We start from the raw sequence: 27,382 nt of genomic DNA on the forward strand, positions 1-27,382 counted from the left end.
CCCCTCGTCGCGTCTCACATGCGACGCAGACCCAGAGTCCTCCGCGGGACGCTCCTCCGGGACGGCAAGAGAACTGGTCCAAACTACGTTCCCTTTACCTCTGCGGCGACCCGTAGCGTAGGCGCCGGAGCCGCGGTGGCGCAGGCGCAACGTAAATGCGCCTGCTTTACCGGGGGAGATGTTGCGGTTAGGCGTCCTCTGTCTGTGGCGGCGGAGATCTCTGGTGTTTGCGGTCCCTGCAAAGAACCTCGGCCTTAGAAAGGTTGCTTCCGGCGTCTCTCCCCCGGGCAGCACCTCGCCCAGAGCCCTAAATATCTTCGACCGGGATTTGAAGAGAAAACAGAAGAACTGGGCGGCCCGGCAGCCCGAACCCATGAAGTTTGACTATCTGAAGGAGGAGGTGAGTCCGCGCGGCAGCAGGGGAAGGGCGACGCCGAGCTCTGGCTCCGAGTCCGGGGACTCCGGCCAGGCCCCAGCAGACCCCACATCACGTGTGACCTTGAGCAGCCGTTCTGCCTGAGCCTCTACTGTAATCTCTGAAGGGGTGGACCGGGATATTTGTAAGCTGTTCATTCACTCACTCACTCACTCACTCAGCAAATATCGCTTGAATTGTGTACATGTATGTCCTGGGCAGAGTAAGACCGCTACCCTCAGGAGGTTTCATTCTTATGGGAGTAGGTGAACAAGAAATATAATTTCAGCCAAAGTAAGGTGAGGTACTAAAGTGAAGTGGGGTGAGGACTCCGATGGTCAGAGAAGGCCGGTCAGGAAGAGGACATGATGAGGCAAGCTGAGATCTGGAGAGAGTAGCCTTGTAATCAAAGAGAAGGACAAGTGTCCGTGAGGCGGGAAGGACCTTGTTGAGGACCTTGTTGAGGCCTCCAGTGAAGCTTCCGTGAAGAGGAGAGTGGAAGAGGAGGTCAGGCCGAGAGGACTCGGGTTATTAGGACGGTAAGAGATGAGGACTTCGGATTTACTTGTCTAACTGAGCTGCCCATTCAGTATGGCCATCTCTGGCCACATGTGGCTATTGAGCACTTGAAATGTGGCTAGTCCAACTGAGATGTGCTGTTAAGTGTAAAATACACTGGATTTCAGTGACTGAAAAAAGGATGCAAAATATTTCATTAATTTTTTTATCTTGATTACGTGTTGAAATTATAGTTTTGATATATTGGGTTAAGTATAATATGTTAAAAATAATTTCTGCTGTTTCTTTTTAGTATTTAAATGTGGCCATTAGAGGGGTGCCCGGGTTGCTCAGTCTGTCGGGCGTCTGACTTCGGCTCAGGTCATGATCTCATGGTTCGTGGGTTCAAGCCCCACGTCAGGCTCTGTGCTGACAGCTCAGAGCCTGGAGCCTGCTTTGGATTCTGTGTATCCCTGTCTGTCTGCTCCCCCGCACCCCCACCCCCCTGCTCGCACTGTGTCTCTCTCAAAAATAAATAAACATTGGGGCGCCTGGGTGGCTCGGTCGGTTGGGCGTCCGACTTCGGCTCAGGTCATGATCTCAAGGTCTGTGAGTTCCAGCCCTGCGTCGGGCTCTGTGCTGACCACTCAGAGCCTGGAGCCTGTTTCAGATTCTGTGTCTCCTTCTCTCTCTGCCCCTCCCCTGTTCATGCTCTGTCTCTCTCTGTCTCAAAAATAAATACACGTTAAAATTAAAAATAAGTAAATAAATAAACATTTAAAAAATTTAATTTTTTTAAGTGGCCATTAGGAAATTAAAAATTAAATATATGGCTTTCATTGTTTTTCTGTTGGTCAACTGCTCTAGAGGAATGCAAGCCTGTTGAGTGGTTTTAAGCAGTGAAGCGATGGGATCCGTTTTATGTTTAGGAAAATTTAAGATAAATTAAGGTCTCTGATTTGTGCTGGTTTAAAAGACCTCTTCCTATGTCCAGGTGGACTAGAAACTAGGGGTTTCTGCTCTCTGTATATGCAGCACCAAGTTCATCCTAAGGAAGTGTTTCTTTGGGGATGAAGCAAAATTGAAGTTAAGTATAATGAACTCTTTCAAGGAAAAGCAGGAAACAGTTTTTGAGCTCCTTTGGACAGAACTCTGTGCAAGCCTGGCCTGACCAGGTGATTGACTCTGTTTCTTTTTAGGGTTCATAATGATATGTACTTAGAAGATGTGTATTTCTAACCACTCTTCTCCAAGCAAAGCGTGTAGATTACAACTTGACCGAAGCCTTGTCAATGTACAGGACTAGAATAAATGAGATAAAGTGTATGAGAGTTCTTTTTAACATAAACAAAAAGTATTCATAGTGGGAATGATACATCAAGTGTACCCTGCTAGAAGACTTCTGCCATACCTCCTTCCTTCCCCTTCTCCCCCCAAAAGCAAATACGCATATGTTCTGAACTCCCAAGTCCTAATAAAAACTCTGGGGTGTTTATGAAGGATTAGTGGAATGTGAGGGATATTAGGCTCCCACATCTTTATTCCTGCCAGATGAAGCTAGTGTAGCATAAGGAGGCACCGACCTTATGACCTCTTTTAGATTGGGGTGGGATTGGGGAGAATAGCAGGAAGTGCAGTCTCTTCAGGTTTGGTTGACTTTCTAATTTGCACATGTTGCTTAGAAAAGTTACCTGTGTAGTAGTTCCACAGAATTTCTTAGCAGTTTTCAAGTAATAAAATTTTTACATGATTGCTTATACATTGATCTGTAATAAACCCCAGCTAACAATATTTTTTCACTTTCATATATCTCATGCTGGTTTCTGTGGACAATATTGTACCTGTTATGCTCCTATTACTTCTTATCCTTGTGATCTTATAGCCAAATACATATATACATATACATGAATATTTAGCCTTGATTTTATTAAATTGACGTCTGAAGTAATTTGCCTCAATCTGTTTCCTAGGGTAATTTAATAATTATGTTCCTATTTATAATTTGTGGTCAGATTGAAAATGGGATAGGGAGAAGTACTTATCAGCATGTTGAAACATAAGTAACCTATGGATTGTTGAATGCTGGAAAAAGAGTGTCACTTCTCTATTATGCGTACTCGATTTATATACATCATTGCCGCTTGTAATCCTTCAGGTTGGAAGCCGGATTGCAGACCGCGTATATGACATAGCTAGGTAAGTGATGATTATCATAATAAAATACAATTTTTTGACTGGAAATTCAAGAGATTGAATGCTGAGAGCTTAATGTATGGCAGAATCTAGACGAATTTATTACCAGGATTCTCAATGTTAATCACACTCTAAGTCTCTCCTTTATATATGTGTGTGTGTGTGTGTGTATATATATATATATATATATATATATATACACACACACATATATAATATATAGGAGAACAAGTGTTCTTTTTATTTCATTCTTGGGGAAAAAAAAAAAAAAGCACAACTCCTAGCTTCTCTCTGAGCCTGAATGACTGATCCAATTTCATCTGGCCAAAAGCCACTAATGAAAACATTGCGGTTAAATTGTTGGTTAAATTACACCAACATGGGATGAATTTATTACATTTGTCTATAAAAGGAATTTTATAAAATCAAAAACAGTAATTTTTTAGAGATATTCTTGCTACTTAGAATCTTGGTATGAATTAACTTCATAAGGTAAGAAAAAATGCTTCATTGTTACAAATAGTTACCCCCATTTCATCTGTTTTATTAGGAAATGAAACAAATAGTTCTCTACATTTGCTTGGATTTTAGGCCATTTATTAAAAATGAAACATTGAATTTTCTAAGTCAGTATGGATTGTACAGTCTTTGTATGTCTTAGTATGCCTTAGTACTGAGCAAAACATCATTTACAGAGAGACTTGTGATTATGGCATGTCTTAAACTAACATTAACTCTTTAGAATTAAATCATTAAAAATACCAGTCTAAAAAAAAGTGCCAGTGTAAATGTCCTTGAAGTAATGTTCTATTGTTACAAAGTATAGTTTGTATTGTCCACCCTGATCTTTTGTTGATTTTTAAAAACTAGCCCTGCAGATTATTAAATGTCTTATTTGTGGTATCTGAGGTCCACTTAATACTGTTACAACTTATAATAATAGCAACTCATAACCAACATTTGTTGAGCATTTGTACTGTGCTAGATACTTTCCATGCACCATTTCATAAAATTCTCTCGAGTGAGGTAGTAACTTTTCCATTTTATGGATGGGGAAACAGATTCAGTAAGATTTTGTCTATGGTCACAGAACCAGTAAATTGCTGACCCAGAATTCTAAATCACATCTTTCTCATCCCAAAGCTGTGCACTTCAACATGTCACACTGCCTGTGTTCACAGTCAAGATAGTGAGCATTTTGTAAATAAACAGTTCTTTCTCACACCAGTTCTCCAATTGTGTACTGGTGTTCTATATTTTTGACATAGGTTTTTGACAGAAATTGGAAAAGGACTCTTTTGGTTCCAATAGAAAATATGTTATTAATGGATGCAATTTTAAGTTTTCTTGTCACAAATTTTTCTTAAACCTGTGGATGGCCTACACTTAGATGTGTTAACTGGTGTGGTTTAGTATGACATTTATTTAGAGAAGACAACGTAGCATGGGGGTAGTAGTTTTGGTTCCAGGATTCAAACTAACTGAATTCAAGTTCTGACTGCTGCTTATTAGTTGAGTGACCTTGGGTTGAGTTACTTTGAGCACATAGCACATTGCTTTGAATCTGGTAAGATTTCAGTAAAAGTTAGCTACTATTTAGTTGGTGTTTTGTTTTGTGTTTAGCTTAACATATTAATAGTTCATGATATTTTACGTGATGATTTTAAGTCACCTGTTGCCTCAACAAATTTGAGAAAAAGATAATTAGTAAGTTCTAAATAAGTATGCAGATATTTTCATGTTAATTTACATTAGCTTCTCTTCATTCTTTATTTGGATATATTATCAAATTTAAATACTCCTACCAAATTTGTTCTTTGAATTCATATCTTGGAGCAGCCTCATGGAAAGCTGGTTAACTGTGGGGTCCTGTGAATGTCTGTACCAGACAGACTTGCTCTTTCAATATGTTCTCTGGTAGAAATAGCTTGTGAGGTGAGGCAGAAAAGGCAGATAATATAACTTTTTGAAAGTTGTATTCATTAATATGTTTTTATTTAAGAAAAATTACTTCTTAATAACTGTTTTATGGACTGTTATTACAGACAAATCATAACTTCTGTGTCTACTTTTTAGAAAATTTTCCCTTGCTTTGGATGTTGGTTGTGGAAGAGGTTACATAGCACAGCATTTGAATAAGGTATATCTATTCAATGACTTAATTTACTTTAAGAAATAAAATTGGCTAATCTTAAAGTCTTCCTTAATTCAGCTTGTATCATATTTAGATTTTGATTATATCAAAATTGCCAAGTTTTTTTTTTTAATGGCAAACCAATAGTTGTTTTGTGTCTCCTCGTAAGTATTTTTTTCTTAAAGTGGCTTTTCTTTTTTTTTTTTTATCCATTTTATATAATGATTCCTACCTATAGTTTAAGTCTATGTAAGATATGTTGCTCTTCATTCCCATTCTGTGCACATGTTTTTGATACTTCAAATTAAAATCAGATCGACATTCATTTGGAAAATGTGATTGAACTAATTTTTTAGCTGGGAAAAATATTTTATCATTTGATTAGAAATCTTTGTGTATTTATAAGTAGCCATTGTTAAGGCTTATACCATTTTATTTTGCATTTTCTAATTCAGAACATAAAGACATTTATTGTTTTAACCCCTGTATATATGATACTGTGTTGGACACCAATTAAAGTGGGCTTTCTGTGTAAAATCTACTTCAGAAAAGCATGCACTTGGGCTGGGGTGGTGGGAGGGGGTTGTGAGAGGCTCCACAAACACAAACAATGCTCAGGCCAGAAAACTTATTCATTGATTCTTCTTGTGTCCTCCCCTCCCACATTGAATCCATCAGCAAATTTTATTTGGATTTCAAAATATATCCCTAACTACTACTTCTTACCACTTTCACTATTATCGTATTGGTCTACACTGCAGTAGCCCCTTAATGACCTCCCTGCTTCTACCTTTGCCCCCAGTAGTCCATTCTCACAGCAAAGTAATCCTTTTAAAGCACAGGTCAGTTCATTGCCAGTCCTCTGCTCAGAACTTTTGGCTTCTTATCTAACTCAGTAATAAGCTAGTCTTAATCCATAAGGCCCTCAGTGATCTGGCTCCCTAACATGTCCCTGACCTCATTTCCTTCCCCTCATTCCTTATTTTTCAGCAATCCTGACCTTCTCACTGACTCTCAAACTGGCCAGGGCTTTGCATTATAGTTGTTCTTGCGTTCTTCCCTAAGATATCTGTGCGGCTTACTTCCTCGCCTCTTTCAGGTCTTTGCTTAAATGACCCCTCATCAAAAATTCCTTCCCCGACTATTCTATAAAAATAAGGTCCCCATTCTCCGCTGGGTATTTGCCTTATTTGTTTCCACAACACTTTTTAGCACCTGATGTGTTTGTTTATTTGGTGTCTGTCTTCTCTTAGGGAATGTAAACTCCATAGACTTGCTCGTTTTTGGTCACTGCTAAATTCCCAGTACCTAGAATACACAATGAAGGTTTATTAAATGAACATTACATGAATAAATGCAAAGTAACTTTGAAGTTATTCCCTCACTGACTGGAAAAAGTCAGGGGATGTGGTGGGGCAAGGAGCACAGGCTATTCCTGTTTTAGATTTGCTGAGTTTGAGGTAACAGTGGACTATATTAGTGTTAATGTCTGACAGGTAGTTGGAAATGTGTACTTGGAATTGGGGTGTTGAGGTTAAGAGCATTGCCTTGAACTTGGGCAGATAGGTATTTCAAATTTAGCTCTGCCACTTGGCAGTTGCACTTGGGTAGTCAGCCAGGTAATGATAGGGTATCCTTTCAAGTTGTGGGCAGGAGGTTCTTTAAGAAGGGGGTGTGCATGAAGTGGAAAGGATTGGCTTCTTTAACAGAGGAGGGGAGGACTACAACAGAGCTGGACTTCAGACAGGTCAAGTGAAATAGGACTTGAGAGGAGACACACTGTTGTAGTTGATTAGGTTGTTAGTAATCTTTATAAATAGCATGAGCAGGGAGAGTAGAAATAGATATCAAGAATTAAGGAGAAAGACATTGGTGAGAATTAGAGTTGCAGATTGCAGACAGAACAACCAGAAGGTAGTTAGAGGTGAGGAGATCTTTCCAGATTGGGAGGCTCATGACTGTTTCGAGGTGAGGGAAAGAGACACAGAAGAGATAGATGAAAGATTTGATAGAGATGGTGATGGAGGGAGCAGGATCCTGTAGAAAAGAGCATAGTGGAAAGTGTTAATCTTAGGAAAGAAGTGGTGCAGTGCTTTCTCCTTTTGGAAAGAAGAGGGGAGACATGAAACAGGGAAAATGAAACCAGCGAACCCCTATTACCCCCCCCCCCCAACCGCTCCCAAGTATCTGTGTTTATTAAGTCTTTTCTTTACTCTGTGTAAACTCTTTGAATGAACAGCTAAAAGAGGGAGGAAAACTATCCAGGACTTCTGTGGCCCAGGAGCGGGGACCAGTTCTCAGCACGCATAAGTCTTAATCCTCTGGAGTAAACTCAGGATGTTGATTACTCACACCTGGATTGTGTATTTTATTAAGTATAGTTAAATGTATTAAATATAGTCATGGTTATTTAAATTTAAATCTGTGTAACTTACTATGTGTTATTAAAGTTAGTTGTGTACTATACTGGTTTTACTGCAGGAAAATACCCTTACAAAGCTAAAAATTTACCTACAAATTATCACTTTCTCCTTGAGCAATTTCAGTAGTTATTTTGTTTTGTTAGTAGGCTTTTGTTTTGTATTATCTAATTAATTTTATTCCATTGCAGGAAACTGTTGGAAAGTTCTTCCAAGTAGACATTGCAGAAAATGCGTTGGTAGGTAGCTTTTTAACACTATTGATTTCTGATCTCTTGGTTTTATTTTTAGTTGTTTATTTTTATTTCCTTCAAAATGAAAATAGCTTTATTTTTTTTTCTGATTATAAATATAACACATAAAAAAATTAGACAATGGAGGAAATATAAAGGAGAAGAAAATATCACCCCTGGTCCCCACCATTCAGGGACAACCACTGTTGACATTTGGGTCTCCACCTTTGCAGATGTATAGCTATCTCTACAATTTTATACAAATGATATAATGATAACATGCCGTGCTTTTCACAGGATATCATTCTTTTATATCAACGAATGATATACATACATACAAATTCCACCTTTTAAAATGACTAGATAGTATTCTAATATAAGAATATTCCATGGTTTATTTGGCTAAATTTCTATTGAAGGACAGTTATATTTCTAGTTTCTTAATAACCAACACTGGGAAGAACATCCTTATACAAAGAAACTTTGTACATTTGATTTATTTTTCTCTCTGGGAATAAATTCCTAGTAGTGGAATTTATGAACTCATCGATGTTCATCTTTAAATTTTTTATATACATCTCCAGACTGCTGTTAGAAAGATATAATATTGTATGAAAGCACTTTTTTCTCCTGTTTGGCAGCACTGAGCCAATGGATTCTGTCTTTGTCAGTTTAATAGGCAGAAAGTAGAATCTTACTGATATTTTTATTTGCACTTTGATTATGAATGCCCCCAACCGGCTGTTGATGTCTTTTGGCTATTGGTATTTCTTAATTTGTGAATTTGTAAGTAATTTTGTGATGTGCCTGTACCTGCATTGTTGCCTTAGCATGTTCTTATTGTGGGGAGTTTGTAAGAGTTTGTTTGGGGGGGATATTAATTTCATCATCTGTGTTGTAAATATTTCCCAAAGTGTGTTGTTTACATTGTTTATGGGTTTTTAGAAGTCTTTGATTGGTTTACCATCATGTAGATCAGTCTTTTCCTTTATAGTTTCTGGCTTTTGAGTTATGCTTGCTTAAAATGTTTCCACCTAAGAGTATGAAAATGTTCACCCCTATTTTCGTCTATTACTTTTATGGCTTAAGTTATGCCACTGAAACTTTCAGCCTTCTGAGATTTGTTTTAGTGTGAGATAGGATCCTGTTTATGTTTTTCCAACTAGCCAGTTTGTGTCATTTAAGAAACACTTCTTGAGCTTCTCTGTGACTCTGGTTTTAAAAGGGATAGAAACTGCCAAATAAATATAATGTTGACTTAAATAATGACTGTATTAGTAATTGACATTCTATATGAATGTGTTTATTTTTTAATCACTAGAAAAATACCGTAGAAATGGAAATCCCTACTGTCAGTGTTTTAGCTGATGAAGAGTTCCTTCCCTTCAGAGAAAATACATTTGACCTGGTAGTTAGCAGCTTAAGGTTGGTAATCTGTTTGTACTTCTTCAAAATGTATGTTTTAAATAGGTAATTCGTGCTATAAAATTTTAATTGTTATGAGATAAATAAAATGGCTAATAGAGCAAGTTTTTTTTTTTTTTTTGTAATGTTTATTTATTTTGAGGTGGGGAAGAGACGGAGAGAGAGGGAGAGAGAATCCCAAGTAGGCTCTGTGCTGTTAGCGTGAAGCCAACACAGGGCTCAATCCCATAGTGAGGTCGTGACCTGAGTGGAAATCAAAAGTTGGCTGCCCAACCTACTGAGCCATCCAGGCACCCCGGAGTAAATTCTTAATAACCTTTTTTAAAGTCACAAACCAGTTTTCTTGGTTTATAAACAATAAGATTTCTTTGGTAAAGAATAATAAATTATACTCCCTAGTGGAGATAATATAGTATCTTAACTTTTTTCTCCCCAACTTTTTTCAGCTTGGTAAAGCTAATCTATTATAGAAGGATTTTCCTTCCTAATACACGTTACTTAGTATCAATATTAATGGAGGCAGGAGTTGTAAAGAATATACTGGCTCCAATATTCAAACGTTAGAGCCCTTACAAACTCATTCTGGCAAATAGGGAAAAGCTAGTATTTCCTTCAACATCAGTTTTTCTTCCACACAGAAATATAGTCCCGAAGGTTATTTTTTTCCATTTGTGCTTCCTACTGTGGCCCTCCACATTTATTACATAAATATATAAATACTTATTGAATAGATTATAATATACTAGGCTCTGAGCTAGATTCTTTTGGGGAATACAAAAATGAACCCAGACAGAGATCCTGCCCTCAAAGAACTCAGAGTCTAATAGAGAAATTAAATATTCCTTTTTTTTAAGACTTTTTTTTTTTTTTTTTTTTTTTTTCAGTAATCTCTGTACCTACTGGGGGGCTTGAACTCACAGATGCTCCGCCAACTGAGCCAGCCGGGTGCCCCCAAAATAAAATATTCTTACTTCCCCTGTCTTGTTTTTTTTGTTTTTTTTTTTTTCAACGTTTATTTATTTTTGGGACAGAGAGAGACCGAGCATGAACGGGGGAGGGGCAGAGAGAAAGGGAGACACAGAATCGGAAACAGGCTCCAGGCTCTGAGCCATCAGCCCAGAGCCTGACGCGGGGCTTGAAGTCACGGACCGCGAGATCGTGTCCTGGCTGAAGTCGGACGCTTAACTGATTGCGCCACCTAGGCGCCCCTCCCCTGTCTTGTTTTATAGTCATATTTTCTTTCAAAGATTCAACATGCTCTTCATGTCAGCACAGCCCTTTTGATAGCTGTTTTTAGGGTGGCCAGTCACCCAAGACTTTGCCAGTGTTAACACTGGAAAGGCTTATGTCCCAGGAATCTCTCAGCCCCAGACAAATTGGGAGAGTTGCATGCACTCTTGCTGTTTTCTTCAGTGAGTTTATAATCTCTTCCCTGCTTCTTAAGATATGCTAAACAAATATAGAAAAGTATTTGCGTTCTATCATGAAATGAAAAATATTACAGAGAATGTTGGTCTAAGGAAAACAGCCCTGGGCAGGGAGTCTGAATGTGAGTTTTAGCTCCTCTGCTTGCTGTTTGCAAGTGCCTAATTCCATTGCTTTCAGTTCCCCCATAAGTATGATAGACCTTATGATATGGTATGACCTTCTTAATTTTTAAAGTATCTAATAATTGTTAGACAACATTATGAAAGATAAATGTGAGCTTAACCCAGTATGGTTTGAAATGGGCATTCAGTGCTATCCTGGAAGTCAGCATAAGAGAATACCACCTTAGTCAAGATAGTGTGACCATACTCTACAGAGACTGATTCTTGCCATCACATATCACCACACACTGGGAGACGGTGAATAGAGGCAAAAGAAAATGGAAGAGATTTCCTAAATTAAGTTTTAAATACTTTATAGTATTATAGTACTGTCACATTTTCTAGTGTGACAGAAGGAAGGTTTTCCCCTGGGAATATTCTTTGCTTTAAAACTTATATGAAAATAATCAGTGAATTTTGATATGCAGTTTCAGACTTCAAAATTAACACCTTTTGTTGTGGCTTTTCTTTATATGAGTGATAATTACACTAATTATATGAATTAAGCTAAAGCAAATATGTTTTCATATTCTAGTTTACACTGGGTGAATGACCTTCCTAGAGCACTTGAACAGGTAAGAAACTTAATGTTGACTCCAATAGGCTGTGTTATTATTAGAAACTTCTAAATATTTCTGTTTTTACTAGAAACTTCCAGATGTTTTCCATTTTATACTTCTGATGATTGGAAATGAAAGTAAATCAAGTATTTATTATCTTCTATGGGCCAAATACACCTGATGCCCTTTGGCATATTGAGAAGTACATTGCGTGAGCACCTGGGTGTCTCAGTCGGTTAAGCATCTGACTCTTGATTTCTGCTTAGGTTGTGATCTTGCGGTTCGTGAAATCAAGCCCCATGTCGGGCTCTGGGCTGACAGCGCAGAGCCTGCTTGGGATTCTCTCTGTCTCTCTCTCTCTCTCCCCTCTCCCCTGCTCATGCTGTCTCTCAGAATAGAATGAGATGAGATGAGATGAGATGAGATGAGATGAGATGAGATGAGATGAGATGAAATGAAGAAGTACATTGGGTGACTCCCCCCTGCCTAGTAATTCAATGAATCTAATTATGAAATGTTTTAAATATTTACAAAAGCTTATATATTGTCCAAAATAACTTTGAATAGTATTGACATCACATTGATATAAGACATTTTCTGTGTGGGTTCCTTTTCTTAATTGTCTGTAAGTTTTTTCTGTGGGTAGGAACCTATTTGTTTGTATTTATATCTTCCCTACACCTTACACTTAGAGAGTGTGAGGTACATTTGTTGCTTGGCATTTATCAGTGAACTGGTGAGTAAAGAGCATTGTGTTCAGAGGAGGGAAATCACTGGGCCATGGAGTAGCCGAGGAAAGTTTCAGGAAGAGGGAATTACTTGAGCAGGGCCTTGGAGCATAGGTCAGATTTGGGGTGGGAAGGCAGAATCACAGGATGGGGGGAGGTAGAACACCTCATGAGGATGAAAGGACAGAGAGGGAGCCTTTTTGGAGATTAGTTTAGTACTGGGAAATGAGGTATGTTGGGACCAAATTTAGGAAGACTTGGGTAACAGATTAAGGAATTAGAGTTCATTCCTTATGCAGTTCAGAGCCACTGGAGAATTTTGAAGAGGAAAGTAACATAATTAAAAGGCTGATGGGCAGGATAACTTCCATATCGTAAGCACATACTGTTTGCCAATCACTGCCTTGTTTTATATGTGTTAAATAAATAACTCTGTAAGATGTTTTCATTTTGCTAGTTGGAAAACTGATGCCAGAAGTTGGTTCAATTAAAGAGGCTTCTTCTGTCATCCAGGCATGAGAGAAACTAAAGCTAGGTGGCAGTAGCAGGAATTAACACGAATAGAGACTATTTGGGACTCCTGTAAAGGAGGAGTCAACTGTTTGGCTGGTTGTATCTGAAGATCCAACCTTAAAGTTTTGAATTTGGATGCCTGGGAAAATGATTAGTAAAAGTAGGGGAAGGATTGGTAATGATCAGCTAAAGAGAATGGAAAATAGTAATTGACAGAAATAGGCAGTTGGAGAGGGGAGTGGGTTTGAGAATAAGTGTTATGTATTTGTTGGTTGTGTTGGGAGGGTGAGTGCCAAGAGACACATGTCCATGGCACAGGCAGATGAAAATTAGTTTAGCACATTTCTGGGAAGATGTCCAGTCTAAAGATAGTGATTGGGAAGTCATCCTTGTGAAATCCATGGGAATTGATAAGCCCTCTGAAGTAGAGAGAAGCTGCAGGGAGCTGAGGAGGGAATCTTTGATACTTGCTAGGCGACAAGAGAAGGAAGCAACACCAAAGGGGCAGAGGGTAAGAAAGCGAAGATTTTACAGTTGGTTTACTTGTATACTGTTTTGTAATTGTTTCATGACATATTAAATATAAATTTAAGATGGGTACTTTGATTAGCAGAGCCTACTGTGATTTTTTGGGTTTACTTCAGAATCAACCCTTTCCTGTAATGTTCCTCATTGTTGAGAATAGAGTCAAATCTATTTATGGATGGTAATTCTAAGAGTCAGTGAGTAAACATTTGTGGTTCTGGAATCCATTCCAACCACTGTTTTGCTTAAGTTATCAATTAAAAGTTGTTTTTGTTTCAAAGCTGGAAAATGAGTTAGTTACTTCTCATTACAGGAAACTAATATTTGACTAGGTTAATGTTGTGAATCATAAAACTTTCTGTTTAAATTAGCTTTTTTGCATAATAGGCTATTCCAACTTAGTGGTTTAAAACAACAGTTTACTTAGTTCATGATCTGGTGGGCTGGGAATTTGGGTTGGCCTTAGTTAGGAAATACTTCTGGGTCTGGCCAGGCTTACCCATGTGTCTGTGATCAGCTGCTAGATTGTCCTGAAGCTGGCTGGTCAAGAATGGCCATAGCTGGAATGCCTGACTGAGATCTGCTCCTCCTGTCTCTTATCCCTTACCAGGCTAGTTCATTCAGGCTTGTTTATGACATGGTGGCAGCACAGGGAATCCTGTAAGGCCATCTCAGACCTTGGTGTGACACTGGCACACTGTCAGTTGCACTGCATTCTTTTGGCCACAGCAAGTCATGAGGCTGTCCCAGATTCAGGGAGAGGGGAAATAGACTTTGTCTTTTGATGGGAGTTGTTACAAAGTGACATTTAAAGGGCACAGATAGAGGTTTGTGATTTTTGCAATCTATTGCACTTTAAACTTTTTTTCTTTCAGTATTTTTCTGATTATAAAAGTAACTGTGGGGTGCCTGAGTGGTTCAGTCGGTTAAGTATCCAACTCTTGATTTCGTCTCAGGTCATGATCTCACAGTTTGTGGAACCGACCCTGAGTCAGGCTCTGTACTGACAGCACTGAGCCTGCTTAGGATTCTCCCCTTCTCTTTCTGTTCCTCTCCCACATATGTGCTCACTCACGTGCTCTCTCTCTGAAAATAAGTAAATAAACTTAAAATAGTTACAAAAGTAATATATGTCTATTAGAAAAGTTGAAAACATAGAACATATTTTGTAGATATTAATGCTATCAACTAATTATTAATATCAATAGGTATTAATACTACCAATAAATTATTGTCTATCTTTACAGTAATATTATACTACAGTGCTTCTCTGACCTGGATGCCTTAGATATTATTTATTAACTTTTCTGATTATTTGACAAAATAAGAATGGTAATCGTAAAAATATTGATTCAGACACCACGTATTTATTCTCTTAACGTATTTTTATCCTTTTAATAATTTTTTATATAAAATTTTGAGTAGTTTTGTTGTCTTGTGTTTATTACAGATTCATTATGTTTTAAAACCAGATGGAGTGTTTATTGGTGCAATGTTTGGAGGTGACACACTCTATGAACTTCGGTGTTCGTTACAGTTAGCAGAAACAGAAAGGGAAGGAGGATTTTCTCCACATGTTTCTCCTTTCACTGCTGTCAATGACCTAGGACATCTGCTTGGGAGAGCTGGCTTTAATACACTGACTGTGGTAACTATCAAGAGAGTTGATTAATTCTCATTAACCCATTAATCACACAGTTCAGAAAGAACTTCTCATCTTAAAGATAGAAAATTATAGGTATTGATGGTATTATGGAAAGGTTTTGGCATTTTTTTCTCTTTTTAAATTTAGTTTATATAAACATATCTTGACTGACACAGGTACAAACATAAAATTTTTAGTACTTGTTACCTGAATAAATAAAATAGCTCAAAAGAACCCAAACCTCAGTTAACAAGGAGGTTATTTTCTAAGACCTGTTATTCCAGTGCATTAGAATCTTCAGATCTAGAGTAACGTGTAATATGAGGAAACACTTTAGGTGATTGGGAAAAGGGGAGGTACAGGAGCACTTACAGTGTTGCATCTCCCGCTAGCCCTCAACTGAAATAGTGCCACACAAGGCAGAAATGAAGGTATGTTTATTCATGATCCAGGGTAGAGAATGTAGGAAAGGGGGCTGTACTCCATTAGGGCTGGAGAGATCTGGAAAGAGGACCTGTAGGCTGTTAGAAGAAATATGGAGTCAGCACAGTCCAGTGATGCTACAGGGCATTGGTGTCTGACAGTTATAATTTGGTTCCTTACTTTGCCCCGTTACTAGGTAGGGGAATCAGGGGGTGGGGTAGGGGTAGGGGTTACTTCACGTCTCTGAACATTCATTATGTTTTTAAAAATTCAAATGTTTCTCACCTGAGGTTGGATGTTAGTATTAAGATAAAGGGTGTGAAGTGCCTTGACCATAGTAGATGCTAAGTAAATATTTGCTCCTGCCTTCCTCTCTCCCCCACCCATACTCCTTGCACTTTCCCATCCTAGGCTTCCAACTAGGAGTCATGTGGAAAGACAGTGGTTGCCCCCTTCCAGCTCCTTTCATTAGCAGAGTCATTCTAAAGGATGTCATTGCTGCCTCCAGATATCGGTTGAGTAGACTTGTTATGATTTTCCTAACTGCTCAGGTCTAGACACATCTCTTTCCTGGAAGAAATAGGAATTTCTTGACAAAGATTTCTCATTGATGATAGATTTAAGATTGAAATAACTGTTTAAGGAGATTTAATGTGAGTATTTTTCATAAAATCAACCAAAAATAGATTGCCCTGTCCTTCCTTGTTTTGGTAGAAAGCATGGGGCATTAGACCAGTAGGGTCTCTGAAGTTGGAAAGGCGCTTCAAGGGAAGGGAACAGACAGTACATTAGGAAATGACAGCAACTTTCAGGATTTCACAGCTGTACAGCTGTGTCTTATGTAAACTGTTAATGGCCTGAGTCAGAAGATACTGCATTCTGAGATGTTGGCAGCTGGAAATGGGATAGCTCTGCCTCATGTGAGGGTTCTGCTTTGTAATTAAAGCAAACACTGGCAATTGTACATAGAGGGATCACTGTATATTTTTTAATTATATAAGTAGTAATACATACATTTTAAACATTAAACTGTACAGATAAAGTGATAGTCTGTCATTTGTCCTTAATCTCCCAAATCTTAGCTCTCTCCTGAGAGTAACAGTTTTCAAAATTTTGGTCCTAGGACCTCGCTACACACTTAAAATTATTGAGGACCTTAGAGAGTTTTTGTTATGTGGGTTATATCTATCAATATTAACCATATTAGAAATGGAAACTGAATTTTGGTATTTAATAATATGTTTAAAACTAACAATAGTCTGCCTATTATATGTTATCATAAATAATTTGTGTTTTGTTGGGGGAGAAAGAAACTATTTTCCCAAAGAAAATAAATTAGAAGAATATCATTGCTTTTCATTTTTACAAATTTCTTTAACGAATGGCATGATAAAAGAGCACTGGATTCTCATGTCTGCTTCTGCAGTCATGAGACTGTCTATTAGAATATTACATATCATGTAACTTAACGAAGAATCTGTTGTACTCGTGAGAGGCTGAGAGGTGAAAAAGCCAAATAGCATCTTAGTATTATTTTAAGAATAATTCTGACTTTGTGGGCCCCCAAAAGTGTGCTGCCTTGTGGTTTTGTATGGTTGTAAAGTGGATTGTGTATTTTAGAAAGATTTCTACCAGAAATGTTTAACCTAACATTAAAGCATTTAAAATCCTACACTTCTGTTAATTGGGAAATCTATTACGGAAATACCCTCTATATTCTTCTCTGAAAAATGAGCTGAATAACTCAAACACTAAGATAATACAAAAATACTGGTGTGGAATCTTCTTTATGGTTTATAAAATTAAGAGAGTTGCTGATTTAATAATAAATCTATCCAAATTTGTTCCTTGAGAAACATACACTGTCTCTAATGTGCTGTATTAACATTATATCATAATTCATTTTCTAAAAATCCCATCCCCCAAAACTCTTATATACAATCAGCTACACAGTTTTATATTGCATACAACATTAGGTATATTGTTTTTACACTGTGATGGATTTTTATTTTCAAGTTAAATCAATATTGCCTGTTTACCTTTATATGACTTTCTTAGTGAATTATTTTCAGAGTTAGTTGACATTCTGAATGAGGCTCATTTCCTTTTAGAGTTGCCAGTTTAATATATTATAATAATATATTGGGAGAAAACTACAGATATGGTCCATCTTAATTTGAATAAGGACTTTGACAAAGCTATTGTATTCTTTTGATTGAGATGGAGATAATGCTTTTAGTTTCATTGAAAGATTGTTTTCAAACGATATTGCTTAATGGCTAGGTATCAGGCTGGAAGGAATTTTTTTTTTAATCTTATGATCTCATAAAATAGTTTCTCAATGTAGAAAAATATAGAGAAGAAATTGACTACCCAGAGATGGTGTTATTAAAAAGTGCACATACAACATGATCATGCATATGTTAGCAAGAAAAAGGAAGTAAAAAAATGTATAGATAAAGAGAATGAGATAAACACAGCAGGTCTAAAGTGGAAAGAAGTCTCCTTTTCCTGACTTCAGATACTTGGTCACTCACCCCAAAGATGATCTTTGTTGTCTTGTATACACTTTCAGAACAATTTTTCATCATAGGCCACAATACAATTATGTCATTTAAACCTACATATTGCAACCATATGTACACTCTGTTGGGGCACCTGGGTGGCTCATTTGGTTAAGTGTTCGGCTTTAGCTCAGGTCATGATCTCACGGTTTTTGAGTTCAAGCCCTGCATCGGGCTCTGTGCTAACAGCTCAGAGCCTGGAGTGTGCTTCAGATTCTGTGTCTCCGTCTCTCTCTCTGCCTCTCCCCTACTCGCCCTTTCTTTCTCAAAAATAAATAAACATTAAAATATATATATATATACACTCTGTTGCTTTTTTCCTATAAGCACTCTTTGAGGTTTTTTAAGTCAATAGTGTATCTTATGAGATCTCCCCTACACGTATCCACCCACCATATCTACTGCTTTTTTTTTACCAGCTGTATAGTATTTCATTAAATAGATACAATTTATATAGCCAATTCTCTATTAATAGACATTTAGATTGTTTCCAGTTAGTTTTTTGTTTTGTTTTGTTGCTATTTCAAACAATGCTACAGTGAATATCCTTTCACATAATCTTGGCATATCTCCAGGTTAATTTCTGGCAATGGAATTGCTGGGTCAGAGATCTGTACATTGAAATTTTGACAGATAGGGTCAAATGATTCTCTAAAAGTAACATCAATTTATATGCCCCATCAACAGTATATGTGAACTCTTGCTTGTACTTTGTTTTCTATTTCTGAGGTTAAAAAAACCTTCTTTTGTTTTGCATTTCTGTAGGAATTAGAGTGGATGTTTTTGATAAGTGTTCTTTTGGGCTGTGTACTTAATTCTGTGTAATGTTAAAGTCCAAAATTGGCAGGAATAATTAACACATTAAATAGAATGACAAACCACAAAAAATGACACTCCAAAGTGATTAGTGCAAATAAGTTGAAGTTTGAGATATATGCTGCGTTATGATACTAAAGTTAAAAAAAAAAAAAAAAGTATGAGTCCTGTATTTGGGGGCTAATTCCCAATATAGACAAACTCCTATACCTTCATGCTTACACAGATTTTTATCACATTACAGCCCTGTGCTGATTGGGCAGCCCATCTCTATCCCATGGTTGTGCCATCTGGCTCTTGCATCTTCTGAGGTTACCACAGCAAAAGGGATGGCTTGGAAAAGGATCATTAGTTCTCTATTACCTTGCTGTCTTCTTTGACCAGAAAAAAAATGTCTTTCAGGGTCTGGGAAGTATCAAGGAGCACCGGACATTTGGGGAACATCAGTACTCTCTGCCACTGTACCAGTCAGTAGTAAACTTGTGTATCAAGCTTCAGAAAGAATGGGACGTAATGTCCCAGAAGTCCATTTGAGAAATAAACTTTGTGTCAGTGGTGTGCCTGACATTCAAGTGAGCCATTGCAGTATGACTGCATTGCTAGAGGTAGATTGAAGACATCTTGAGAGATGACCCTATTTGGCTTGATTCTGGTGCCACATTTTAGGAGATTGATATTGACTACGTATAGAGCAATGCAGTAAGGATGTGTAAAGATCTATAAATCTATAAATTTTGTCTAGAGGACAGACTAACCCCTCCCCCTAAAAAATTACAATGTCCTGGAAGAGTTTTCAGAAACTTGAAGAGGGCGATGGTTTGCAGATACAAAACAGACTTTTTTTGTGTTGTTCCCAGGGAGAGACCTGGAACCAGTTGATGGAGTGTTAGGAAAATTTCTCTTAGAATAGTGACGGATTATTCTGTAATTTGACCTTTTGATAAAACAAGCATAAACCAGATGACATCTGTGAAGAATATTGTAAAAAAAAGTTTCTGTTTACCATGAAACATTGTTCTGGGTAATTTCTATGACCTGTTTTTAAATCTGGGTTTAGTGATATATGTCAAATGAATATTCCTTTTTCTTTTTAAATAGGATACTGATGAAATTCAAGTTAACTATCCTGGGATGTTTGAATTGATGGAAGATTTACAAGGTAAGGCACTTTAAAGAATGTTTAGATTCCATTTGAGAGTCATATTTTGAGAAGAGACTCTTGACAGGCACAGGGGCTAACCACTAGGGATAGGTTGGTGAGGAGAAAGCAGACTATCTTCATGGAGCTTATAAAATAAAATGGGTGAGGCAGATATCACACAACTGCCATGAAGATAAATGTTAAATTAGAATCCTGGTAAGAGCCACAAATTGGGGTGCAGAGTGCTATGACTCCCTATAAAATGATGGTGGGACTTTCTTGAAGCATACACCTGAGGCTGGTAGAGCATATCGGTGATTTTCTGCAGCAACAGTTGGCAGCCTGGATCCAGGCACAAGAAAGCGGGTATTTGGGTTAGTGTACGAGTGGGATTTGTCAAAAGGGTAAGTCCTTGTCTGAGAGAGTCAATGAAGTCTTGTCTGAGGAAGTGGTGATTGTGCTCTAGAAAATGAAGATGAGTTAACTAGGTGGAGAGGGCCACGGCAGTGTGTCACAGGCTGGAGAACAGCATGTACAAAGACTCTGGGGCAAGAAAGAGCATGGCAAGTACTGAAAGGGTATTTGGCTAGAGTACAGGGAATGAAAAGAGAATTAAATAATGAAATTGGTGAGTAAATGGGGGCCTTACAGTCCCTGTTGAGATGATTTGTCTTTATCTTAAAATGCCCCTTGAGGCATTTAAAAAAAATTTTTTTTGTTTATTTGTTTATTTTGAGAGAGACAGCACAGCAGGGGAGGGGCAGAGACAAGGAGAGACAGAATCCCAAGCAGACTCTGTGCTGTCAGCACAGAATCTGACGTGGGGCTTGAACTCACGAACCCTGAGATCATGAGCTGAGCCGAGATCAAGAGTCGGATGCTTAACCGACTAAGCCACCCAGGCACCCCTTGAGGCATTTTAATGGAAGGGAGGTAAAGGGAAGTCATGATACCAGATTTGCATTTTGAAAGAAAATGGACTGGCAGATAAACTGGTTGAGAGAGACTCATTGCTATAAAGATTATTAAGAAATGATGGTGGATGTGCCTGGGTGGCCCAGTGAGTTATGCGTCTGACTCTTGATTTTGGCTCAGTTTATGATCTCACGGTTTGTGAGATGACAGCATGGAGTCTGCTTGGGATTGTCTCTCTCCTCTCTGCCCCTCCCCCTGCTCACATGTGCTCTCTCTCTCTCTCCCCACCCCCCCAAAATAAATATTAAAAAAAATAGAAATGATGGTGATTTGGACTAAGGTGGTAGCAGTGGAGATTGAGAGAAGTAAATGGATTCTAGAGATAATTAGGAGGTAAATTTGACAGTCCTTGCTGATGGATTACATGTGGGTGAGTGGAGAGAGCTATTTCAAACACAACTGCTGAGTTTCTGGCTCACATAACCAGAGAGATGGTGCCCCTTCCTTGATAGAGGAAACACTGGAAGACCAAGTATGGGCAGGGACACCTCTTAAGTTCACACGTGACTATTTTGGGTTTGAAGTGCTTATGAAATATCTGAGAGGAGATGTCAAGTAGGTGGTTGGTGTGTGGATATGTGGTTTAGAGGAGGCAATTGCCTGGTTAAAATATGAGTCATTTGTGAATTGGTGGTATTTGAAGCACTTGCCTGGGATGAGGCCATGAAGTGAGAAGAGAACACAGCCAGATGCTGATCCTTCAGGAACCTAATGTACAGTGACTACAGAAGAGGGACATGTCTGGACATGTTACAGATGTGATGGCAGAGGCAGAGTAATGGAGAACCATTAGTGGGAGAGTGGACTAAAATACCTTAAAGACCATGGTACTGGTGATTACTAGCAATGAAGTCACCCAGGGTCATGGCAGGATTTGGGGTACAGACAGGAGCTGAACCAGGTGCCAAACCCTCAGATTATTGAGGAGAAGGACTGGGAGTCTGATGTCTGACAGCAAGCAACAGTGGGAAAGAGGGATGGCTAAATAGTGCGGGTCTCAGCAGGGCAACGGTTTTTAACAAGTTAGAGGGGTAATGGCCTGAAGGAGGCTTTGAGGAGCAACAAGGATACAAACCCTATCTCTGCATCCCGAAATAGATAAGGTAGGTAGACATACATATCTGCCACTGAGGGTGCTTCTGGAGAACTGCTTTTCTCCAAGGAAAGCTTCAACTTGCCTAAGAAATTGTGAGCTTTGGCTTTTTATTACACAATTGGCATAGGCAGTTTTGATGAATGAGAGAAGCTGAAGCAATTAAAAACTTTTAATCTTTGAAACCAGAACTCTGCTTACCTACGGGCACTTTAATCCAATCCTGAAAAATGAGAAGATAATTTAAGCAGGAGAATTGTAAGGATAAGTAGCTTGCAATTGTTTACAGATTTATAGTTGTTCTGACATGTTGTTGCAGTTCTCAGTAGTGCTCTGCTAACTAGTGTATCCCTAGATTATAAGTGAGGAATATTAGTCCCAAGGGGACACTTGTCTGTTAGTGGCAGAATTAGATGCCAGACTCTTGCTCTGGCACTCTCTTACCTGACTCTACTACTGCTTTTGTCTACCCATTTGTAACACAGTTCATTTTACCCATCATCTAGCCTCCTCTGGGAATGGGACTTCTGATGGCTTTACAAGGGGAAAGATATGTAGCCGAAAACTTACTATTAGAGTCACTCTTCATTCATTATAATTTAATACAGGGATTGGTAGCCTATAGCATGCATGCCTAAGATGACAGGGGACCAGTATAAATCACACATCCCCTCCCAAGCACTGCCCCAAGCACTTGGCTCCCCATGATGTAATCATGGGGCTCCTTCATCTCAAAGGCTTGAGTGTTGGTGGTGGGCTGATGATGTATCATTCAGACTCTAATTATAAAAATATTTCTCAAATGCAGCATTTACTTTTATTCTGCTATATAATAAATACTGTGCTCACGATTCATTTTAAGAGAGAAGCAAGAGAGACTAGAAATTAGATGTATCAGTTGGAAAAGGTTACTGCCCACTGATTTAAAAATACAGAAGTTACTCTGTGCTGGGTGTGGTTCTGTGAGGTTTTCTGATATCCTAATTTTACAGATTGGCAAATGAAGACATTGTGGAGTTAAGTATCTTGTCTGTGGTCACACGGGATCTGGAATCCAGAGTCCAATACTGCCTACTTGATTTGCGTGCATTTTTTTTCCATTAAATCTAGCATAGTAAAATGCTCTCATCTCAACTGTATAGTTACTCATATTTTTATTCACTATCCAGACAAGGACTAGAACATTTCCAGCCCTCTCAGAAGGTTGCCCGATGCTGCTACCCAGTTGATAGTCACTGCTTCCCCCCAGAGTTTTAAATAGGTCATATATTTTGAGGACCTCTTGCCTAATATTTACCTTAAGAGGCTTTTGCCAGTGCTGCTTTAATTTTTGCTGTACAGTCTTGTACATAAATCGTATATTCTAATCTTTGAGTCTCTTATCCTTAGGAGGATTAAGAAGTATTATCCGAAGATAACTTGTAAAAGTGATATTTAACAAAGTAGATATGAACGTTAACTGGTTGATATTATATTCATTCACTTACCATTTACTAAACATCTACCATGTGCCAGCTATTGAGTCAGTGATGAAAATACATAGTTCCTTATCTCGGGGAGCCTGTGCTCTGGTAGACACACAGATAGAGAGACAGACCTAGGCATTTAACTATAAAATGAGATCATCGTGTTTTAAAGTATGGAAAAATGGAATCCCTAAATCTGCTTAGGGAGTCAGGGGTACTTTTGTAGAAGAGACAGGACCTAAGCTAAAATGAGTTTGCCAGGAGAATGGATGGGTGGTTGCAGGTTTGGGCATTTGGGGCATCGCCTTCCAGGCCATGGAAATGGTCTGTGTAAAATGGAGATGCAAGAGGAAAACACACTTCCTTCACTTTCCTAATTAAGAAACTCCACAGTAAATCTGTTTTGCTTGAATATGTAGAATGGAGAGATGATGGGAAATGATGAAGAATAGTCCACCAGAGGCTTCTAGATTTTATCAGGTGAGCCTGTTAGTGTGTGGGGAGAATTTCATGCAGAGGAGAGACCCATCAGATCAGTGTGTTAAAAAGCTCATCTTCCAGGGACGCCTGGGTGGCTCGGTCGGTTAAACATCCAACTTCGGCTCAGGTTGTGATCTCACAGTTCACGAGTTCGAGCCCCATGTCGGGCTCTGTGCTGACAGCTCAGAGCCTGGGGACTGCTTCAGATTCTCTGTCTTCCTCTCTCTCTCCCCCTCGCCCACTCACACTCTCTATCTCTCTCTCTCTTTTTCTCTCTCAAAAATAAATAAACATTAAAAAATTTAAAAAGCTCACCCTCCAGCCTTGTTTATAAGGCATACTCTATGAGGAAGGTAAGACTAGAGCTAGCATGGTTCATCTCTTGTTACACATGAGAAATTAAATAACTTGCCCCAGGTGATACATTGTAAATGCTAGAGCCAGGGTTTTAGTCCAGCGTAGCAGCCTCAGATCCCAAAATCTCAACCACTGTGCCTTTAAAAGGTCAGAGGCAACTGAGATGGGAAGGAGAGTGGTCCAGGAATGAAGGGAGGAGGTGGGGAGCTTGGGTGACTACTTCCAGGTGTGCCGCTTTGCCTACTGGAAGATGGTGTTACCCTCAAATTTGTTTTCGATATTTTATATTGTTGCATTTTTTTGATGGTTGTAGTATTTCTCATTTAAGCTGCTGTTATTATTAATTCACAGAAAAAAGTCCAGAATGTTGACCTAATTTTACAAAACAAGTTGTGTATCAGCTGATGAATGCATGAAAAGTTTTGGAGGCTTTCACAGTAGTTTTAAGGTAAGTTCAGTTTTTGTTGTGTTTTTTAAGACAATACTACTAAAGCATAAAAAATTCGATTTTTATGCAAGCAGTTGAACTTAACCTTAAAAACACTGTGAGAGTCTTAAACACCTGCTTCCTGGATTTTTCTGTTGTCCCAAAGCACAGAGCTGGTCAGTCACCTAAAAGTGTTTCCCAGGTGGTCTACCATGACACATTGAAGTGCTAGCATTCCATTTTGAAGATGATAAAACTGAGTTTAATTAGAGTTAAGTAACTTTGCCCGAGATCCCTTAAGGCTCAGAACTGGGATGATGATCTTACAGTCTAGACTTTCTGCCCCGCATCACTGAACTGCTTCCTCTAGGAGAAAGGAAGGTGGGTATGGTGGTTTACTTGTCTCGTGAGGCAGGGGGCGCTGCCCTGGAAGCAGAGTTGCTATGTTATGCAGTAGTACTCTCGAATTTCCATATCAGAACATTGTGCATAATAATGTTAGTGTCTGTAATACCAATTATTTAGAAGGCATTTTAGGATTTCTAGCATATTAAGTATTTTTCTCCTTCCTTGGCCCCTCCGTCATAGTATATTAAGTATTTGCATTAAATAAACCTGATTTCCACTGGCATTGCCTACATATAATGTGTAAGTCACAGCACTGGGAAGGTGAACAGAAGTGAAAGCAGCACAGCCATCAGCAGCAATAGACCCTCCCAGTCCATCTCACAGTTTACCTCTGGTCACTTGATCTGGCTGATACAATGTGAGAATGTTTTTAAATTAGATTATGTAATGGGTCTATGATGTTAGCCCTAGAAGCCTTTAGAGATCATCTACTATGGCCACCTTGAAGACCCAAAGCAATTGGTCTAAGATCTTCTAGCTGCTTTGTGACGGAGTAACATCCACTTTTTGCTTCATGATGATTAATCTGTTAGTTTGTATGTTCTTCTTCATGAATTGGGGCTGTTGTACTGACAGGACACTGGACATTGCTTTTAGTATCAGAGATTCATTACTTTAAGAAATAGTAGGAACCTTTTGGGATTGAAGAGAAGAAAAAGGTTCATTTATTACAGCTGATATGTTGATTGTTTTTAATAAGGCCATTGAAAACTTGGAAGATTATTATTATTTTTAACCTTTAACTGATATTGGGAATTTTATTGTTTTATTTTTGTGAAAGTAGAAAAACAAAAGTAAGAACTGATTTGTGATTGCATAGTATATAGAAAATAAACATGAAGGATTTTTACTTTTGAAATTTGTGTTAATTTTGTGGACTAGTTTAAAATGTGGCCTTTCAAATTGATTTTGTTTAAATACGTGCATAAAAAAATCAAATATACAGCATTAATTGTTAATGAACAGTGCAAGAGTATTAATCCTAGCTTTTAGCTATCAACTTGAAGGAAAGAAATCTAAATTTTGAAACATTAAGAAAAGTGACCCTGAAAAGAATGCACATAAGTTTTTCCTACACCTCGTAGTTCTAGTACTATCTAATGAGTCTCAAAGCCCTCTCCCAAGTTTCATGGTCAGGCAGACATCTGTGGCTTAGAAGGAGTGAGCCATTGTAGCAGTCAGTGCCCTGTCCTCTGAAGAGCAGCTAAAAGGGGCATAAAATGTGGCATCTTTGAATACGTACTTGCCAATTCCTGGTGACTCACCTGGAGGGCCAGTTGCCTTACTCTTGCCCAGCTGGCCCGCTTTTAGACCACTGCTGGCAAGTAAAGCATGCTTATGGGGCCTTCCTCCTGAGAGTTGACTTCTTCACTGGTTTTACTATCCATAAGCTTCAAGTACTTTGTTTGGCCTTAGAGTCACTAAGAAGCCTAGCTATAGTCTGTTTTAGAGAATGGGGATGGGTATGGTGTTGGGTGAGAAGAGGTTTAAATGTGTGTTGTGAGTGGCTCGTGCTTTTGGCGGTATTGTCTAAAACTGTCTGTAGTGTATTTTTAGGTATGGGTGAGAGTAACTGTGCTTGGAATAGAAAAGCCCTGCTGCACCGAGACACGATGCTGGCGGCTGCAGCGGTGTATGGAGGTAAGGGAGCTGAGCGTCCTTTCCCCCCGTGCCTCACTGGGGAACCCATGCCCTGCCACGTTTGCCCCTTCGAGTTGCCAGGGCTTTTTCCTTTCCTGTAAAGTCCTCGTCAGATTTCTCGTCCTTCCTTTCAGAACACAGATCCTGTAGTTCCATATCCTTTTTCCAAACAGCCCTTACTGTGTTCATAACTGTCAGCTTCTCAGTGTTGAGGATTTTTCACATGAAGCATTTTCAGCGTCTTCCCAGTATCCATTTCTCTTTGAAGGACACGACCTTTCATTGAGCAGATTTTCTTTTCCTACTTCCATTTTTTCAGATTTTAACATTATTTGTCTTTATAGAAATGTACGGAAATGACAACGGTTCAGTACCTGCCACGTATCAAATCTATTACATGATAGGATGGAAATACCATGATTCACAGGTAATGTTATTAAGATAAATCACTTTTCTTAGTGGGTTCATGTTTCTATTTAGTTTCAATTTTTTATTTACAGAGGGTGGGGGATTTAAAAAAATACATGATGGCATTAAGGGATTTAATTTAGAGCTCTGTATTTATCTATTTCTAATGTCTTTAATCTTTCATTATTTTCAGGCCCAACCAGCTGAAAGAGGTTCAGCAACTGTGTCATTTGGAGAGCTGGGAAAAATAAATAATCTTATGTCACAGGAGAAAAAATCACAATAAATATTTTATCCAGTGTTAA

General features: G+C 38.5%; 2 protein-coding genes across 12 annotated transcripts in view; one reads left to right on the forward strand and one right to left on the reverse strand.

Annotated features, from left to right (window-relative positions):
- Window positions 1-105, reverse strand: part of ESF1 (ESF1 nucleolar pre-rRNA processing protein homolog) — a 66,418-nt gene extending 66,313 nt beyond the window's left edge. The window contains exon 1 of the mRNA XM_043602903.1: window positions 1-105. The gene's annotated coding sequence lies outside the window, so the exon portion shown is untranslated.
- On the forward strand, window positions 105-27,382 carry NDUFAF5 (NADH:ubiquinone oxidoreductase complex assembly factor 5). 11 transcript variants are annotated; one of them, XR_006300866.1, is made up of 12 exons: window positions 105-400; window positions 3,069-3,109; window positions 5,183-5,246; window positions 7,852-7,899; window positions 9,215-9,318; window positions 11,443-11,482; window positions 14,684-14,881; window positions 19,780-19,840; window positions 23,776-23,836; window positions 24,545-24,641; window positions 26,575-26,669; window positions 27,014-27,076. XR_006300866.1 is itself a non-coding variant. In XM_043602905.1 (11 exons), the coding sequence occupies exons 1-11, from the start codon at window positions 179-181 to the stop codon at window positions 27,361-27,363; spliced, it is 1,038 nt and encodes a 345-aa protein (XP_043458840.1). In that variant the 5' UTR covers window positions 108-178; the 3' UTR covers window positions 27,364-27,382. The 11 variants fall into 11 exon arrangements, 6 of the variants coding, with proteins under 6 accessions (XP_043458841.1, XP_043458840.1, XP_043458842.1 ...); XR_006300865.1 differs by having other exon boundaries at window positions 26,586-26,669; XR_006300868.1 differs by lacking the exon at window positions 23,776-23,836.

Source organism: Prionailurus bengalensis, chromosome A3, assembly GCF_016509475.1.
Source record: "Prionailurus bengalensis isolate Pbe53 chromosome A3, Fcat_Pben_1.1_paternal_pri, whole genome shotgun sequence".
NCBI classification, from domain to species: Eukaryota; Metazoa; Chordata; class Mammalia; order Carnivora; family Felidae; genus Prionailurus; species Prionailurus bengalensis.

Bases quoted from the DNA above. Each gene is read 5' to 3' on its own strand.
- NDUFAF5 (XM_043602905.1), top strand. From the start codon at position 179: ATGTTGCGGTTAGGCGTCCTCTGTCTGTGGCGGCGGAGATCTCTGGTG. The intron at 5,247-7,851 runs GTATATCTATTC...ATTCCATTGCAG, and splicing joins TAGCACAGCATTTGAATAAG to GAAACTGTTGGAAAGTTCTT. The intron at 14,882-19,779 runs GTAACTATCAAG...CTTTTTAAATAG, and splicing joins GCTTTAATACACTGACTGTG to GATACTGATGAAATTCAAGT.